This window comes from Anabrus simplex, chromosome 8, assembly GCF_040414725.1.
Source record: "Anabrus simplex isolate iqAnaSimp1 chromosome 8, ASM4041472v1, whole genome shotgun sequence".
Taxonomy (NCBI): domain Eukaryota; kingdom Metazoa; phylum Arthropoda; class Insecta; order Orthoptera; family Tettigoniidae; genus Anabrus; species Anabrus simplex.
Genome location: NC_090272.1, coordinates 17,460,554 through 17,479,160, shown reverse-complemented (window position 1 = coordinate 17,479,160; position 18,607 = coordinate 17,460,554). Strand labels below are relative to the sequence as shown.

At 40.4% G+C, this 18,607-nt stretch overlaps 1 protein-coding gene across 3 annotated transcripts in view; it reads left to right on the top strand.

The window, feature by feature from the left end:
* The window catches only part of LOC136879210 (uncharacterized), a 1,250,431-nt gene that overhangs the window by 669,356 nt on the left and 562,468 nt on the right, over nucleotides 1-18,607 (top strand). For all 3 annotated transcript variants that reach the window (XM_067153008.2, XM_067153007.2, XM_068228965.1), the window contains one exon: nucleotides 15,076-15,236. In XM_067153008.2, coding sequence (XP_067009109.2) covers nucleotides 15,076-15,236 — 161 coding nt within the window. The remainder of the gene's footprint in view (nucleotides 1-15,075; nucleotides 15,237-18,607) is intronic.

The following is an 18,607-nucleotide window of genomic DNA, read 5'->3' as shown; positions in this document are numbered from 1 at the left end:
TTGGTTTTAGAAAAGGAATGGAAACGCAAGAAGCAATGTTTAACACTGAGGCAAGTGATAAGGATAAAAATAAAAATAAATGTATAAATCAACGTTTGTAGAATTTGTTGATCTGAAGAAGGTGTTTGACAATGTAAATTTGAGTTTTTTCATTATTCTTTAACAAATATGTATCAGCTTTAGAAATAAGAAAATCCATCCAGAATTACTATTCCGCAGTTTAGGGCACTGTCCTTTCATATGTATCTTAGATCCGCATACATAACAACCTCTAACTCTCTCAGAAGGGCAATTATTCCTTAGGTGGTCCCTAGATCCACAAGCATAGCATTTCTTGGATGAAGAAGGGGTGAAAGGATGAGTGCAGGCATTGTTAGGCTTATAAGGAACACAGGGAGGTGGATACCTAGCGTGCCGAGACTCATCACCATGTTTTACGTCCTCGGCAAAGGTACAAGCTTCCTCAAGTTCAGCGAAATTACTAGGGCTCTTCGTCAATGATAAAAAGGATCTATATTCAGGTGTAATACCTTTAAGAATCTGAGCTAAAATCTTTCCTTCTGGTACCATGACTTTGAATACTTCACAGTAAAACTTTAAATCCAGGACATAGGCTAACAAACTTTCGTGCAAAACTGCGTCCTAAAACAATGTTTTAGAACTAGACCTTGTAATGCCAGCGATGGGATAAACCTTGCCAGGATCAATTCATGAAATTCGGTCACACTCAAGTTATTAGTTATAGCCTTTGAAATTTCTCTTTTTAGAACTCCTTCGCAGTTTGGAAATAACAATCTAAAAATTCCAATTGCATCCACGGAATATACGTTAGCCGACTCCGTTAACTCCACCTGAAATCGCATAAATCAGATAGTTTCATCAATAGAATCCACAGAGAAAACCCTTACATTTTTGAAGAGATCCTTAATTGAATTAGGAGAAGAACATGACCTGATTAATAAATTCTCTAATACAGGACTGAGCCCGCAGAAATGAGATGACTGGTTACTAACAGTTTGAGAAGTAATAGGCTCATACCTCCACCTAGGCAATTACCTTCATCAATTCTAGTCTCATCACTCAATGACAATTGACCAAACCTTTTCGCATGTATCATGAGATCAAGTTCAATAGAAGCATACATTACTAATGTTAACAATGAAGTGCACTGAGTCATCAACTCACCTTCAGGACCAAGAGATATTAAATCCTGAACCCTGTTGATAAAGTGATTAGTTTTAGCCTTTAACCTCTTTATCTGATAATGTGATGGTTGAAATTCTTTAATCTGCTTCACAAAACTAACAATTCCTTAAACGAAATAGCTACAGAGTGCACTGACTCAACGAATTCGATGCTCATGTCACCTGGTTTAACTGGAGAATCAAGGGAAGCCAGTAGTAAGGCAACATCACAACGCATAGAGCCGGTGGGCTCCAATCCACGGACTTCTACCTCATATAGCAGCTCCCACTTCCGCAACATTCTCCGTAACAACACAGACCGGGCAGCTATATTAACATGAAACACAAAACACTTGAGTTAGAACCAATACTAACCTTGCCTCTCTCTTTACAAATTTTAGATTTTAATACGCACCACTTTCTGGTACTACAGTCAGTTATTTCAGTCAGTCTGATAGCTATGACCTCTCATTCAGCGCCTAAAAAGGCAATCATAAACATAAGAAGGCAAAGTCTAGGCCCCAAATGAAAAATGATAACAGAACGTTGTCGCTATGGTAACCACGGCTCTGATACCACAACTTTACTCTCACGAAAAAATCAAACTTAACAGAGTGAGAGAGGTTTGCACGACCAGGGATCCAAAACCAACAAACAATAACACAACAAAACAGAAAGACTTACCAGTTTATGATCCCCAAGGAAAGATCGTCGCATAGAGTAGAAACTCTGGACACAAGAGGCCGAGTGGACGAGGTATACATTACCTTATTATTATTATTATTATTATTATTATTATTATTATTATTATTATTATTATTATTATTATTATTGTTCCGAGGTATCTGTGGAACAGCAGAGGTGAAAGAAGGTGCTGGGATGAATAGGTCTCAACTTACGAAATTAAAGTTAATTTAAAATTTAACAAAGGTTATATTTTCTTTTCAAGATCAAGAAATAACAAGTATGACAGGTACTCAGTAGCATATCAACAAATTAGGAATGTACAATTGCAATTTGTTAATGGATTTGGGCTTCGAGCCCCCAGACACGCAATCCTTGAGCAATGAGCCCAACTTTACATATGAACAAAGTTCAACAAAGGGGCAGAAAACCCCAATCATGCCAAGGAGCACTAGCTCCCAATTACCCAGTTAAGCCTGCTCGAGGCACACAGAAACCAAATTTAAGAAAGAGCAACCTGCTCACAAAGTTCAAGCCTATTCAAAGGTCACACCAAACTCAACCTTCAAGCTGCCCTAGAGGCACACAAGAACAGGGGTAAAAATACCCAACCTACTGAGGCCTATTCAGTAAAGAAACAGGACAATTACGTGGCCCCAAAATACCAACTTCAGTGGAGGCGTAACTTGCACTCCTAATACACCTTTTAAAAACGTATTTGGCACTAGGCCGCTTATGCAAGGGCTAATCCCATACTACGGAGGTGACACGATAGGAAAACTTTATTACATTACGAAGAGAAGGGAAACTGTTATGAAAACGTAGTCACCTCAAAACAATATGAGTGGGAGCTCGAGAGGGTTAGGCACTCTCTATCCCAATTTGTAGTTAAAGAGACAGAATTTATACCAAGTGTCTTTTACATTTTAAAGGAAAGTTACATGATAAAAGTTTCCAACCTGCCCCGAGGGTTAAACTGCTCAGCTAGCAAGAAAAGAAGTTATTAAAAGGCCGTTACCTTATGGATGAACTGCTGCCCGAAGAAAGAGGCGCTTCCCGCCCCCTGCTACATAATCACACTAGGATAGATGTTACTGAAGTGGCCCGGAGACCAGAAAATCAGCAGTTTAAATACCCTCGTGGAACATTCGAGACCTTTCAAGAATGAGACCCCACACCCCCTCAATTTTATTGGGTAGTATAAAGCAACATCTCCATATCAGAGAAGACATACGTTATTGGTCAAAAATTAATTAGAGAAATTCGGGATAGGCTAAATTCAAAACAAGCGGAAAGAGAATGGTTATACTGCCAACCCAAAAAATAACCGAAAGAAATTTAACAAAGAACAACCTTATGACTACAAAATTTCTTCAGAAAAGGTTCCTTCTCTTCGCACCAGGGTGCACAATTGTAGTTCTTAAGTAGTGCCATCTAGAAGAGAATGTTCACACTTCTTACTACAGAGCAAACAAAAATGAATCGAAATCGACATAGTTCAGAACACTTCAAAATTTACAGTAAAGACATCTTCTGGGAAACCCTAGAATTAATGTGGTTGTTAAAGTTCAGGTTTTCTAGAGTAGAGGAGTTTCAACTGGCGCAATGTTTGAATTAGCGGCGTGGAGGTGTACCGCCCGCTACAGGCCTCCCCCCCAAAGGTTCTTCCAAGGGGTGATACAGAAGAACACCAAATTTCGTTTAAAAACAAGGTCCAAGTTATGATGTTAATATAGAAATTAATTGCAGAAGGATTTACAATCAAGTTTTCTTAAATTGGTTGGATCCAGTTTCAAAATTCTTTGTAGTAGCTTTTGATGTAATGTCTTTATGCTTGTAGTAGTCGAATTCAGAAAGAAAAACTTTTAATTCTTGAAAGGAAAAAAAAATTCAGCCCACCAGATGTTGCAGTTGAATCCAAAAATGTAGTAATTGTTGATATGAAATGTCCATGTAGCTGATTAAGTACATTAGTTGCCTATTACTTGATGGCGAGACCAGCCGCAGCAGCTTGTGTCCAGAGGAGACCGCTCGGACCCCTCAAGTACCCTGAGATATCGCTCTCCCGCACTATGAGAGTGGTAGTGGTGGTGAAGTACGCCGCACCCGCGACGATTGTTTACAATTCGCGGGCAGTTGCCGGAAGAACGCCACACATCAGCCTTGGCCGGGAGGAGGGCTCCGGCTCGCCGTACACTGGTTGTCCTCTTTGAAGTAGATCGGGCCCGTTCTCTACTACAGGAGCGGAACGGCGCCGCACGGCTGCGGGGGCACTGAAACATTAAGATCTCGACGGCAGCATTTTGTTGGACCATACTGATTTTAGGGTACAGTCTTTGTGGTGAGGCTGAGGGGCCAGTGGCGTGGAGGTTTTATTTCATTTCAATTAGCCACAAGTGTGTTTGAGCAGGAAGCGGGAGCATGGTAATGGCCATGGCGAGGACAGGATAGCAGTGTAACTGGTCGGAGGAGGTTGTACAAAAATGTTTTAATACAAGAGACCTAATTCCAGGGGCAGAAGGCCTAAAAATTAAACCAAAGAAAAATATAACCTTCCGAATTCTTTCAAACCAGTTAAGTTAGCGCGGAAGTTACACAGGTTTCACCTGTGACAGGTGAACCCTAAATATCCTCTCGGTGGCTGGATTGCTTAATAATAAAGTAACGGGTGTAAGGAAATCCAGAATAATACAAGGCCCATGAAATCTGGGGGGAAGCTTGCCCGCGGGAACAAAATTCTTGACCATAACCTGGTCGCCGACCTTCAAATGGGTGGGTCTCCGTCCCCTAACCTTTTCATGAGACACTTTAAGATTGGCTTTAGCCTTCTTCCAAAGATCTTTAATATTATCAGGATCTATTGCCTCAGGTAGAATGTCACTCAGAGGCCTAAGGTTAGAGAGCGGCGTGTTTGGAACAAAATCAAACATCAAAGAAGCTGGAGTAAATTTATGAGATTCATGAACCGCCGAATTCAAAGCAAAAGCTAACCAATGCAGGGATGTGTCCCACCTAGAATGATCGTCGTGATGATAGGCAATAAGGGCCGACCTCAGATTACGGTTGACCCGTTCTGCTAGAGATGGTTGAGGATAGTAAGCAGATGTTGTTACATGCGATATGGACAGGTCAAAACAGAATTTACGAAAGAGATTGGATGTGAAAGCTTTAGCATTATCAGACACAATATATTGACACGGATCGAAAGAAGCAAAAATGGAATTTAAACAAGTAATGGTGGACTGGGCGGTAGCCAGCTTAGTTGGAAATAACCAAGAAAATCTTGTAAAACCATCTACACATACAAGGATGAACTTGTTGGCATTCCCCTTTGACTCGGGGAAGGGTCTTATGTAATCGATGTAGAGACGTTCCATGGGGCGCGACGCTTGATGAGAAGACAAAAGCCCTTGCTTAGTTGACATGGTAGGTTTACTAAGCCAACATGATTTACAAGATTTTACCAATTCACGGATTTCTCCGTCCATACTCTTCCAGATGAACATCTCACTTATCTTTCTCGTTTTGAAGATGCCTAAATGCCCCCCTAATGTGGTCCCATGATAGTACTTGAAGATCATTGGTACAAGAACAGCTGGAACTACAACTTTCATTTTTTGATCATGCCTCGACGGACAACATAAAACACCATTCCTCAATACATAAGGGACGACATGTTCCCCAGAAGAAAGGGTTTCCATAATGGGAGGCAGCACTGGATCTTCACGTTGATATTTTTCAATATCCCTAAACAACATGGGAGCATCAGTCAGAATGGCATAAGCCTCAGGTAGTATGGACTCGGGAGGTGACGAACTATCGACCAGTTCATGGGTCTCTACATCATTGGAAAACATACGGCTTAGTCCGTCTGCCATAACATTTTCAGTACCTCTGATATGCCTAACATCAAATTGGAAGGCAGAAATTCGGATGGCCCATCGGGCTATACGACCAGTACGACGCGGCCTACCTAAGACCCAGCTTAAGGCTTGGTTATCAGTCTCCAAGCCGAACTTGACATGTTCCAGATAATGGCGGAACTTTTCTAGTGCAAATAAAACTGCCAAACCTTCGAGCTCATAGATGGAGTACTTGGCTTCTTGAGCCGATAGACAACAAAGGCGTATGGCTTTTAGTGCCGGGAGTGTCCGAGGGACATGTTCGGCTCGCCAGGTGCAGGTCTTTCGATTTGACACCTGTAGGTGACCTGCGCGTCGTGATGAGGATGAAATGATGATGAAGACGACACATACACCCAGCCCCAGTGCCAGTGAAATTAACCAATGATGGTTAAAATTCCCGACCCTGCCGGGAATAGAACCCGGGACCTCTGTGACCAAAGGCCAGCACGCTAACCATTTAGCCATGGAGCCGGACTGAGCCGATAGAGTCCTAGAGGCATAGGCGATGGGGCGCCTCCCTAGTTCAGTCTCTTGAAGAAGGACTGCAGCTACCGCCGACGACGACGCGTCGGTTTGGATGATGAATTTCTTGGAGAAATCGGGCATAGCCAGAACAGGGGCATTACACAGAGCTAATTTGAGATCTTCAAAAGCGGCTTGTTGAGAAGGTCCCCACTCAAATGTGACGCCTTCCCTACGTAGTAAGTTCAAGGGCGCCGCTCTATTGGCGAAATTTGGAATAAGTTTCCTGAAGAAGTTCACCATACCAATGAATCTGGCAATACCTTTGATGTCCTTGGGAGGCTTGAAATCACGGATGGCCTGTGTTCTAGAGTGATCGACTGCAACACCATCGGGCGACACAATATGCCCTAGGAATGACATGGAAGGCTTAGCGAAGGCGACCTTGGACAATTTCACAGTTAACCCAGCCTTACAAGGCGATTGAGAACTTCTTTCAGATGATCTAGATGTTCTTCGAAGGTCTCCGAAAATACGACGACATCATCGAGATAGTGGTACAAGTACTCAAATTTGATGTCGGAGAAGACCCTATCTAGCAGTCTCGTAAGTACAGCTGCTCCCGTGGGGAGCCCGGAAAGTACGCGGTTGTATTCGTACAATTTCCAATCCGTGGCAAACGTTGTAAGATGTTTAGATTCTTCAGAAAGAGGAATTTGATAATAGGCCTGATTGAGGTCCAAGATGGTGAAGAACTTAGCTTTACGAAACCATGAAAAACAAGAATGAAGGTCGGGAAGGGGCACGGATTGTAACACCACCTTCCGATTGAGAGCCCTATAATCAATCACAGGCCTGAAGCCACCTTGGGGTTTCGGGACTAGAAAAATAGGCGAAGAATATGCCGACTTAGAGGGCCGAATAATACCATCCTTTAACATTTGATCGATGATTTCTTTCAATGCCTTCATTTTAGGTGGAGATAGCCTATAAGGTGGAAAACGGACAGGAATCGAATCCGTGACCTCAATTTTGCATTCAATAAGGTCAGTAACACCAAGAGTATCCGAGAACACCTCTGGAAACGACTGACACAGCTTACGAATACTATCAGCCTGCTCCTCAGGTAGATGTCTAAGATCTAACAACATCTCATCCTGAGTAGGCGAAATAGATGAACATGATACAGAACTACACTTTAACAAAGGGATTTTACCATTAGAAGCAAATTTGAATGTGCACGACCTGCTATGAAGGTCGAGCACTAGACCAGTGTGGGACATGAAATCTGCTCCCAATATAATGGGGCAGGACAAGTGCTTTGCCACAAACAATTTGACTTTCCAAGTACATTTAGAAATCCGAATTTTGGCATATAAAAAAACCTAAAATTTCTAATGGAGAAGAATTAGCCGAAACATATTGAACTGAAGATGAGCAATAGTCAGGAAGTTTACAAACAGTTTTCAATTTGGAGTACCATTTAGCCGAAATAATAGAACACACACTGCCTGAATCTAATGAAGCTGTTACAGGTTCATTATTTACTTCAATTTTGAGAAAAGGAACAGGTGCGGGGGTATCCGCCGCAATCTTAAGACATTCTTTAGGGCCTTCAAAAGATGAATTCGAAAACTGAGTTTTCCTTGGGAATTCGGCAGTTTTACTTGGGGCTGAGCCTCGGAAGGTCGACCCAGCCAAAGCTACTAGTCACTTGTTATTATTGACATTGGTGGAAGTTGCACCAGAAGTGGAGCATGAGGGGGTGCTGATCGTATTTGGGCAATTCTTGGATATATGGGAAAACGCGCCGCATTTAAAACAGCCTTGAGATGACCGTGATCCATTCTTTGTCCCACTAGACTTGATCAATGGACATGTATTGCGAAGATGGTCAGGCGACCCGCAAGCGTAACATTTGCGGGGTGTGACGGGTCGGCGAGGTAGAGGCCGAAAACTACTAGAGGATGGAGGGGGTTCTCTCGCGACACGCAAGGTATCGGCGTATCTAACTCCTTCGGCTGAGAGAGCCATCGCCTCTAACTCGGCAAAGGTTTGCGGACGCGACGCGAAACACAAGTGTGATCGGTACCATGGAGAAATACCTTCCACTATGGCCTGAACAATTTGATCTTCGGGAAAATGAAGGGCAAATACCCTAGTATAGAATTTGATGTCTTGTATGAAGTATGCCAGGTTTGCGTCAAGTCGCTGCACTCTATAATAATACTTCTGAATTAGAGATGACCTAGCTCGAGCTGGAATAAAATTAGCTAACAGATGGGCGTGGAGGTCTTCTATGGATGACTGTTCGGCAATTGTCCTAACCATTTTGTCCGCTAGAACACCAATAGAATACGGGTAAATAATCTGAAGGATTTGACACGGAGAAAGAGAAAAAACAAGGGCATGATCTTGGAACTCACTAAAAATCTTAGGTAACGTCGCTTGTGGAATTAACGGAAAACTTAGAAATACCCCTGAGCAACATTGCTAATGGATGCGGCAAACTACTGAACCCGGGTGACATAACGGCCTATGGGGTGTAGAAGCTGTTTCAGAGGGCGCATTATTTACCACAAAGGGTGGAATGGACGTGCGACGACCGGACTCCGTTTCTAATGGGGCAGATGTTCGTTGGGTAGCCGCCGCAGTACTACTTCCTTCCTCTTTAGAGGAATCCTCCCCACTTACAATATTTACTACCATAGGCTGATCGACTTTAGGAATAGCAGATCCAGATAACAAATGGCTAACTTTACTAGACATTTTAGACAAGTTTTCGGCAAGGACGCTAGCTTCCTTACCCTGAACGTCATTTAACTTCAGAGACAATAGATCACACACCCTATTATAAAAGTGATACAACCTGGCCTGTACTCTTTTGAGTTGATTAGGAGATGGATCACTTACTTCAAAAAAGCTAACTACAGATGCTAGCTCAGTAGTATTATCATTGATCGTGGAGAGAGCGTCGTCAATCTCTTTTTCTCCCAAAGTCGGGATGGTTATAGGCAAATCAAGGGAATCTTTTAGCTTATTAGTGTCTATCGCAACCGTTCCTCCAGATTGAACATTTCTAATGGTTAATTCATAGAGTAATTCCTCCTTGCGCAAGTAGCCGGGGTGGAGGACTTCGCGAGAGCCGGACATGATGACAAAAAATTAACAGTTTTGAAAAATTAGAAAGAAAAGTCCAGCGACAGAGAAAATTGTTAGAGTTCGAAAGCAAAGCAATGTTTAGCCGTCAAAAGGGGCTAAATTGAGACCCATTCAACCACGCTCTGCTACCACTTGTTCCGAGGTATCTGTGGAACAGCAGAGGTGAAAGAAGGTGCTGGGATGAATAGGACTCAACTTACGAAATTAAAGTTAATTTAAAATGTAACAAAGGTTATATTTTCTTTTCAAGATCAAGAAATAACAAGTATGACAGGTACTCAGTAGCATATCAACAAATTAAGAATGTACAATTGCAATTTGTTAATGGATTTGGCTTCGAGCCCCCAGACACGCAATCCTTGAGCAATGAGCCCAACTTTACATATGAACAAAGTTCAACAAAGGGGCAGAAAACCCCAATCATGCCAAGGAGCACTAGCTCCCAATTACCCAGTTAAGCCTGCTCGAGGCACACAGAAACCAAATTTAAGAAAGAGCAACCTGCTCACAAAGTTCAAGCCTATTCAAAGGTCACACCAAACTCAACCTTCAAGCTGCCCTAGAGGCACACAAGAACAGGGGTAAAAATACCCAACCTACTGAGGCCTATTCAGTAAAGAAACAGGACAATTACGTGGCCCCAAAATACCAACTTCAGTGGAGGCGTAACTTGCACTCCTAATACACCTTTTAAAAACGTATTTGGCACTAGGCCGCTTATGCAAGGGCTAATCCCATACTACGGAGGTGACACGATAGGAAAACTTTATTACATTACGAAGAGAAGGGAAACTGTTATGAAAACGTAGTCACCTCAAAACAATATGAGTGGGAGCTCGAGAGGGTTAGGCACTCTCTATCCCAATTTGTAGTTAAAGAGACAGAATTTATACCAAGTGTCTTTTACATTTTAAAGGAAAGTTACATGATAAAAGTTTCGGACCTGCCCCGAGGGTTAAACTGCTGAGCTAGCAAGAAAAGAAGTTATTAAAAGGCCATTACCTTATGGATGAACTGCTGCCCGAAGAAAGAGGCGCTTCCCGCCCCCTGCTACATAAACACACTAAGATAGATGTTACTGAAGTGGCCCGGAGACCAGAAAATCAGCAGTTTAAATACCCTCGTGGAACATTCGAGACCTTTCAAGAATGAGACCCCACACCCCCCTCAATTTTATTGGGTAGTATAAAGCAACATCTCCATATCGGAGAAGACATACGTTATTGGTCAAAAATTAATTAGAGAAATTCGGGATTGGTTAAATTCAAAACAAGCGGAAAGAGAAGTTTTATACTGCCAACCGAAAAAATAACTGAAAGAAATTTAACAAAGAGCAACCTTATGACTACAAAATTTCTTCAAAAATGTTTCCTTCACTTCGCACCAGGGTGCACAATTGTAGTTCTTAAGTAGTACCATCTAGAAGAGAATGTTCACACTTCTTACTACAGAGCAAACAAAAATGAATCGAAATCGACATAGTTCAGAACACTTCAAAATTTACAGTAAAGACATCTTCTGGGAAACCCTAGAATTAATGTGGTTGTTAAAGTTCAGGCTTTCTCCAGTAGAGGAGTTTCAACTGGCGCAATGTTTGGATTAGCGGCGTGGAGGTGTACCGCCCGGTACAATTATTATTATTATTATTATTATTATTATTATTATTATTATTATTATTATTATTATTAAAATTAAAATCCTGACTGAAATAACGAGATTGATTCCAATAAAAGAAATCCTTTAATAAAAATAATACCTCAACTCCGACAACAGCAAATTGAAATTAAAAGAACAAAATTAATTAATCATTTAAATTCTTGAGATTAATAGTATGAGTAATATAACCTTAAGTTTGACTAAGACGATCAATTAATAATTATGGAAAAATAGGATCCTTTTAAAATATATCACTATATTAATTCATCAATAATTAATAATTGCATGACAGCCCCCACAGTGTGTAAGAAAAGAAAACTAGGTAAATAAAAGTTAAAACAATTTCCAACGACTACCAGAGTAACCCAAGATTAAAGCATGCCAGGTACCGGCGGAAACTAGGCTGAATGACCATAGAGGTAGGGAAAATCAAAATAGAGATAAGGTCAGCAAGGAAATAATTCAATTATCACATGAGTTTCAAACCAAATATTCATAACAGAATGTAAATTAAATACAATCAGTCCAAAATCAAGGCGTCTGACTGTACATCATTCCATCATACACGATAAACTTCAACTGTCGCCTACAACGAGTGCGACACTCAAATGTCAAAGTCAACAGGGACTACGCCCACTCAATAGTTTACACTGAGTTACCATAGTAACCACTCACAAGACACCCGCAAAATGGCTGCCATAAACAACTTCAGTAGTCATTAAAAATGCTTTTAGTTTAGCGCATTCCGCAAAATCTAGGTGGTTATGAGCTAAACAGGATCAAAACTAACAATTAAATAAATTAAAAGAAATTACTCTTGAACCACCAGATCAAAGACTATACCTATTACCTAAATTTTTGATGTAGCAGTCATGAGCTGCTGAACGTTAGTCAAAATACCACAAGACCTTGGAAGATACTTCAAGGTATAATTTCAATAAACTCATCGGCTTACAATCTTATATAAGCCCCACATTAACTAGCAAATACATTACATAGTTATGGTATGACCTGAAATTCCGTACATTACTACTGCCAAGTTCAGTTTTCTTGAATTTTGAATGAACGGTAACCCTTTAAATTTTGCTAAAGCAGACACGTTCCGATAACACCTCCATAATCTGTTGCTTAGTTGAAAAACACTGGTTACTCCGGTCTTGAAGAAGAACAATTACAAGCCAAGGCTACTTACAGTTGTCGGCGAGGTTATTTGATGGCCTACATGCCAAGTAGGCGATTCACTTAGCCTGGATCGAATTCCATACTTGCTTCTTCTTACTTAATCTTCACCAGCAGCAGTACGTGATAAGGTTGCTTCCTTACTCGACCCAACCAAAAAAAAACTACACTCACAAGACATTGTTTCCACACATCAACTGCCGCTCAAGTTAGTTTCATCGGGTGCCGCAAGATGGCATCAGCGTACAGTCCACCACCCAGACAAGTATGTACCGGACGGATGAATCCCCGAAGTAAACACAGGCTGAGAGTAATAGCACTCAGTAAACTCGTTGGACCGAAGTCTCGGAATCGCGTTACGCGGAGATACTGAATAACTCATGGATCGAGTGGAATAACTAAAACTCCATTATTATACAATGCATATCCTTCCCCGTAACTTTCTATTTCTCGCGTATATCCATTCGTTTCCGTGAGTACAGGATAACACTTTGAGATATACTCTTGCGATTTCTATCCATTTTCTAGGCAACTGGAACATTCATATCATACACACTGAGAAAACAAGCAATCAGTTACCAATACAATATACTACAAATGTAAATTACTTCTGTACCATCAATTCAGTACCTATAAGAAAGATTACGAATAACCTAACCTCCAAGAATAACAAAACATTTAGAGTTACTGTCATGAAATTCACTTATTGTTAAAAAAATTAAATTTTTAAACAAGCAAATAATGTTCATATTCAGTTTTCATCGAATAATCCTGTTCCATTGCCTATATTTAAAATTTGATAGAAAAAGTCTCGGCAGTGTTATTTCACGATACATTTTTACCTAAAATGGAAAAATTCCTAAAATTGACTTAAATTTTCAGATACACCGAATTCAAATAAGCCGTAAGTCAGATTACATACAAAATATATCCAATATTACCCATGTTTTCGACATAATAATAAATGTTAACTCTCCATCTGGACGAGACACTCTTATTTCCCTCAGGATTTAGTCTTCAGGAAATTTGTTGATACACACAACTGTGTGGTGATTCACTATTAATTTCTCCCTAGGAATAGCCTTCTTCCACAACCTAACTCTTTCTTCTTCAGAAGGAAACACAAATACTGGAGTGTACTCTCCCCGTTTATTTACTTTCCAGCCAGGCGCACAGCAACTCTTAGCTTGGTGTTTTCTCTCACTGATAACCTTAATTCAATTATATACACATCGTGGTTGATAATAAAACGCTGAATGAATTAACTCAATTCATTATACACTAAGGTTATAACATTACAGAAATAAATTACAAAATGAGTCACATGAATACACGCTCACACTAAGTTTTCTTCACTAGTAGAGGACTTTTCACTTAATAATGCAGTCGATAACGACTCAGTCTAATATGTATCTGAGTAAACATGCGACCAACGTTAAAAATTTCAATAAAACAGCGAATAATTCACATGTAACTCAACTAACTCACGTGCTAAACTTCCCCCCTAACGATCAGCTGATTGCTTTCCCGCGCTTGCTACGGTACGGCCTGTACTTCACGAAGACAGTGGCTATAACCAAAACTTTCTATTTGCCTCTCCATGAACACAGTCCTGAATTAGTGTTTGGTGACGATGAATTTAGCATCGGCATTCTAGATAAGTACAGAAGCTTTTCATTATATTAATAACGGGCTCCAGGAAATGTTCTCCTGCTGCTGCGTGAGAGAGCATCAGCAGTTTAGTTGGCAGCACGGTGTCATATCTGTCACTCCCGCTCGGCGAGAGGCCAAGGTCGACAGCTGTGGGCTTTCGAAATCGTCAGTGTGCATTCAGCTAGATTATTTGAATAGTGCGCGGTAATGTTTACTACTGAAGAGAGAGCATTTTTCGTGGAATACGCTTTTCGCGAAGGTGATCGGTTTACAGAAAATGCAAACTAAAATTTCAGGAGCGGTTTCCTAATTCAAAGTGTCCAAACCGGGATACCGTTCGGGTTTTGATAACTGGCTCAGTTCACGATGTACCGGGAACAGACGAAAAAGGATTGATGAACTTAAAGTGAATATCATTAATTATGTGCAGTCCATTACGCAAGAGACTTGTGAAAGTCTTCGACAATATGTATAGACGTATTGAACACTTCCAGCTTCTGTTATGAATTGCTGTGGTGAGTACAACGTTTACTGTTTGTTTGTTTGTTTGTTTGTTTGTTTGTTTGTTTGTTTGTTTGTTTGTTTGTTTGTTTGTTTGTTTGTTTTGATACAAGCGGCAGCAGCCGTGCTGGCAACTTAACTGCTGATGCCACCTCGCGCAGGTGCACGTAGGCGCTGCGGAGAACATTTCCTGGCGCCCTCTACTTATGAATGTTCGTGTCATTACTGGTTCATGTTATCACTAAACTCTCTGTCATTGACAAGTTTACGCAACGTAAAGAACACTGTACATACATAAACATGATTTATGTGATTTGATAGTATCTGAGGATGTTCTTGTAGAACGAAACATGTCTTTCTTTGTATACTAGTGTGTAATTTTACAGTGCGTATTTTTACAGATATATTTATAGTGTTATAATTTATATTGTAATTTCAGTGTGTTTGACAGACTGAAAATTTTTTGTTACACTTTAACTAAGTCGAAACTTAAAACCACATGCCTAGATATGTTTGTTATCACAGATAACTCTCAAGTAAGTAGCTGAATGTCCTGCACACTTTAAGTTAATCAATTCTGTAAATATCAAACACTTTTCAATTTTGATAAAGGTAGACCAGCTTAAACAAGATACTTAGTGTGGATTTAAATCGTACTTTAAAGTTAATTTAACTTTGCCTTTTTTCAGCGGCAGCTGCAGTGAAGCAAAATGAGCTTGCAGATTTCGTCCAAACGATAGAAGCTCTTAAGAAAGAACTGGAATATGAGAGGAATGCAGGAGTTGAGCTTAGACGGAAACTTGAGATGGCACAAAAGACTGAACAGGAGAAGACTCGCTTGCAGAAGGAGGTTTGTGTACATTTCAAATCGTCCGCACTGTGCAGGTCTGAGGACTAAGGAGGCCACCAGATAAATTGTTAGGCTAGAATAATTTGACTTATCACACTGTAAGCGATATACGAAACTGTCCTCATCCTGAGGCTCGTGACGAGTGACGAGGCCACTAGATAAACTGTTAGGCTGGAGAATTTTGACTTATCACAGTGTAGTCATATAACAGAACAATAGGATCGTGAGGACAATAATATTAGAGTAGAACGCAGCCCGGAAGACGGTTTCGTTGCGCAGAGAGGGACAGAAGTATGAGGTGCGGTGATGCCAATGTGGCTACTAATAAGAGCATGCATGTGTAAACATTTTTTCATGCAGTTATATCTCTAATTCCAAAGCGATGACCTTTATTTTTCGTGGGCTTAAAAGTTTCGTGAAATTCCAAATTAATTTTTAACATCAAACCCTGAGAAAGTGTTGAGTAAAATTTTCGTGGGCTTAAACATTTCCTAAAAGTCCAAATTTTAATATCAAACCCCACGAAAGTGTATAGGGAAATTTTCGAGATATTAAGCAAGGTAAATGTATATCTTCTGAGGTTGCGACCAGCACTAAGTCATCTGCAGATAATATTGTGTCCAGCTATAGATTTCTGTTAATGCGGATGAAACCACGTCTTGTTTCTCTAAATTCTAGTATGAGAGCATTCATATAGATTATGAACAGGAGAGGGGAAAGACCGGAACCTTGTCTTACTCCTGTGTTTATTGTTTTCCACTCTGATGATTTATCGTTGACTTTTACGGAAATCAGGTTATGTTTGTAAAGGTTACTTATGTTCTGTACCATCTGTTGTGGGGTGTGGTCAGATATTAGAATATTAAGTAACTCATTTGCGGTTTACTTTGTCAAAAGTTTTTTTGAAGTCCACAAAGGCAATATGTGTTTCAACATTAAATTCCCTGTGTTTTTCTAGAAGTATTTTCATTGTGAAATAGCCATCGCAGCAAGATCTTCCCTTTCTGAAGGCGAATTGTTCTTCTCCCAGAATGTTCTCATAGTGTTTGTACAGTTTATTTTTAATGATGTTGGCGTATATTTTATAACCAGAATTTAGTAAGCATACGCCTATGTAGTTTTCACAATAATTTTTGTCAGCTTTCTTGAAAATGGGTATAACTATTGCTTTATTCCAGTTTTCAGGTGGGTTTTCTCCTTTCCACAAATTCTATTTAGGAACTGGATGAATCTTTCTTGGAAAGAAAGGGGTAGTGATGTGCATTCCATAACCTCTCCTACCGACATCTCAACCTCACCTGCCCGTGGTGCAGTAACCTGACCGAGTCATGGCGGTATAACCACTCCATCTCAGTACTGAGGAAATGCAGTACCATACACCTGGTTCAGAAGCTGAAAGGTGAGAGACCCACCACTGAACTACCTCCTTCTTGCCAGCAACTAGTTGGGGGGAAATGTCCTTGCTTTCAAGTCTATCAAAAATACAATTGCAGAATGGAAAAACCACTTAAAGAATGCACTACCCCAGGTGGTAGCTCGGAAGAGAAATCCACCATTGCGTTGTGCAATGCATCGGGACCTAGGGTTCTGGGGAGTCCCAACATTTGCAATAAGGATGAGTCGGAGCATCCTTGGAATCCTTCCACACTGGAGATTGAACAGAACTATTACAGCATGAATAAGACTGGAAGAAAGAAAACATCCTAAAGTTTGCCGCATGGAATGTAAGAGGTACAGCTCATAAAGAGCAACAGCTAGACGACATTTTGGCGAAAAAATAAATCTCAATTGCCGTAATATCAGAGACCGAAAGGAAACTACAAGGTACAAAACAGACACAATATTACCTACAGTTTTACGCTGGTGTAACTTCCGAAAATCAAGCACAAGCAGGAATAATGATTATGATACATAAATGGTTTTATATCCTCCATTACAGATTACACCTTCTGAAATGATCGAATAATGTCTGAAAATATCTAGGGGGTACCTGTCTGTAATTGGAGTATTTGCCCCAGTAGAAGGCGAAGAAGACGAAAATGAAGATTTCTACTACAAAATGAAACAGGTTTTGAATAAAATGAATAGGAATGATTATCTCTTATTGATCGGTGACTTCAATGCAAGAGTACGTAATGCGAAAGTTGGAACATTTGGTGAACAAGTCTGTAACAACAACGGGAATAGCTCCAATTACAATCAGTAAAAGGTAATGAATGGTTTGTTCAATCATAGAGACAGCCATAAGTACACATGGGAAGCAAGAGGGATGAAATCAATACTAGATTATGTTATTTGCAATTTCAAACTAGCAGAAATGGTTTTAGATACAAGAGTTTTTCGAGACCCGAATTAGAAACAGAGGTGGCTTACCCCCACAGTGCTCGTCTCCAGATAGCAAATAATAAGTGTTCAAATATCGATTGAAATTGCTCCAGTGGTTTAGGAGGTGATGTGTCATTTACACACACACATACATACATACATACATACATACATACATACATACATACATACATACAGACAGACAGGCATACATTTATATATAGTAAAATAAGATTGTTATTACGACCCTATGGTGTTTTTTTATAATTTCCTACGGTACAGGTACTAATATGCCCCATTAGAATAAAACCTCGATGGTACAGCAAGATGAAGAAATCAACAAAATCAAATGCAACCTCTCTCCACAAAGTACAATTTCTTCATGATCCTAGTATTAGATGGCTCTGCCAACAACCACTAGCTGAATTAACGCAATCAACTCCAACAGTAGAAAATGTTGAACACCTAACAACCATCCTAAAACAAGCAGCCAAAGAAAGCCTTGGCACCAAAACAAAATGGCAGAGGAACAGGCGACTCAGAATATGGGATGAAAACATCAAGAAAAAGTTCATTTTCGTATTTTCTTCAAGACATGTTGTGATAGCTATCATTTCAGCTTGAAAGACTGTAGTGTGTCTGCCCAGGCTCATCTGGATTGATCTCTCAGGTCTTCCCCCGGCGATACCTCGTCCTGTGCTATCCCCAGTCTTTGAGCCATCAGTCCACCACGCTACATCTTCTTTTTCAGTATTCCATTTTTTGATATCCCAGTCTTCTTTTTTATTACAGTGTCCTAGATTGGGTCTTTGTACATTAGAGCACTCTGATTGTGCCAATTTATATGAACTCGTTCTAGCCTGTCCTTGTATGAAATTGCATTGTGATGGGAGGTCTAGTAAAGTATTCAAGGCTTCTGTCGGCATAATTCTCATAGTCCCAGTTATGGCTATGCATGCCATTCTCTGTAGGCTATCCAATCTATTGCCGAGTTTTTCTTGACTTACTTTTTGCCACAGATGATTGCAGCATAGGCCATCAACGGT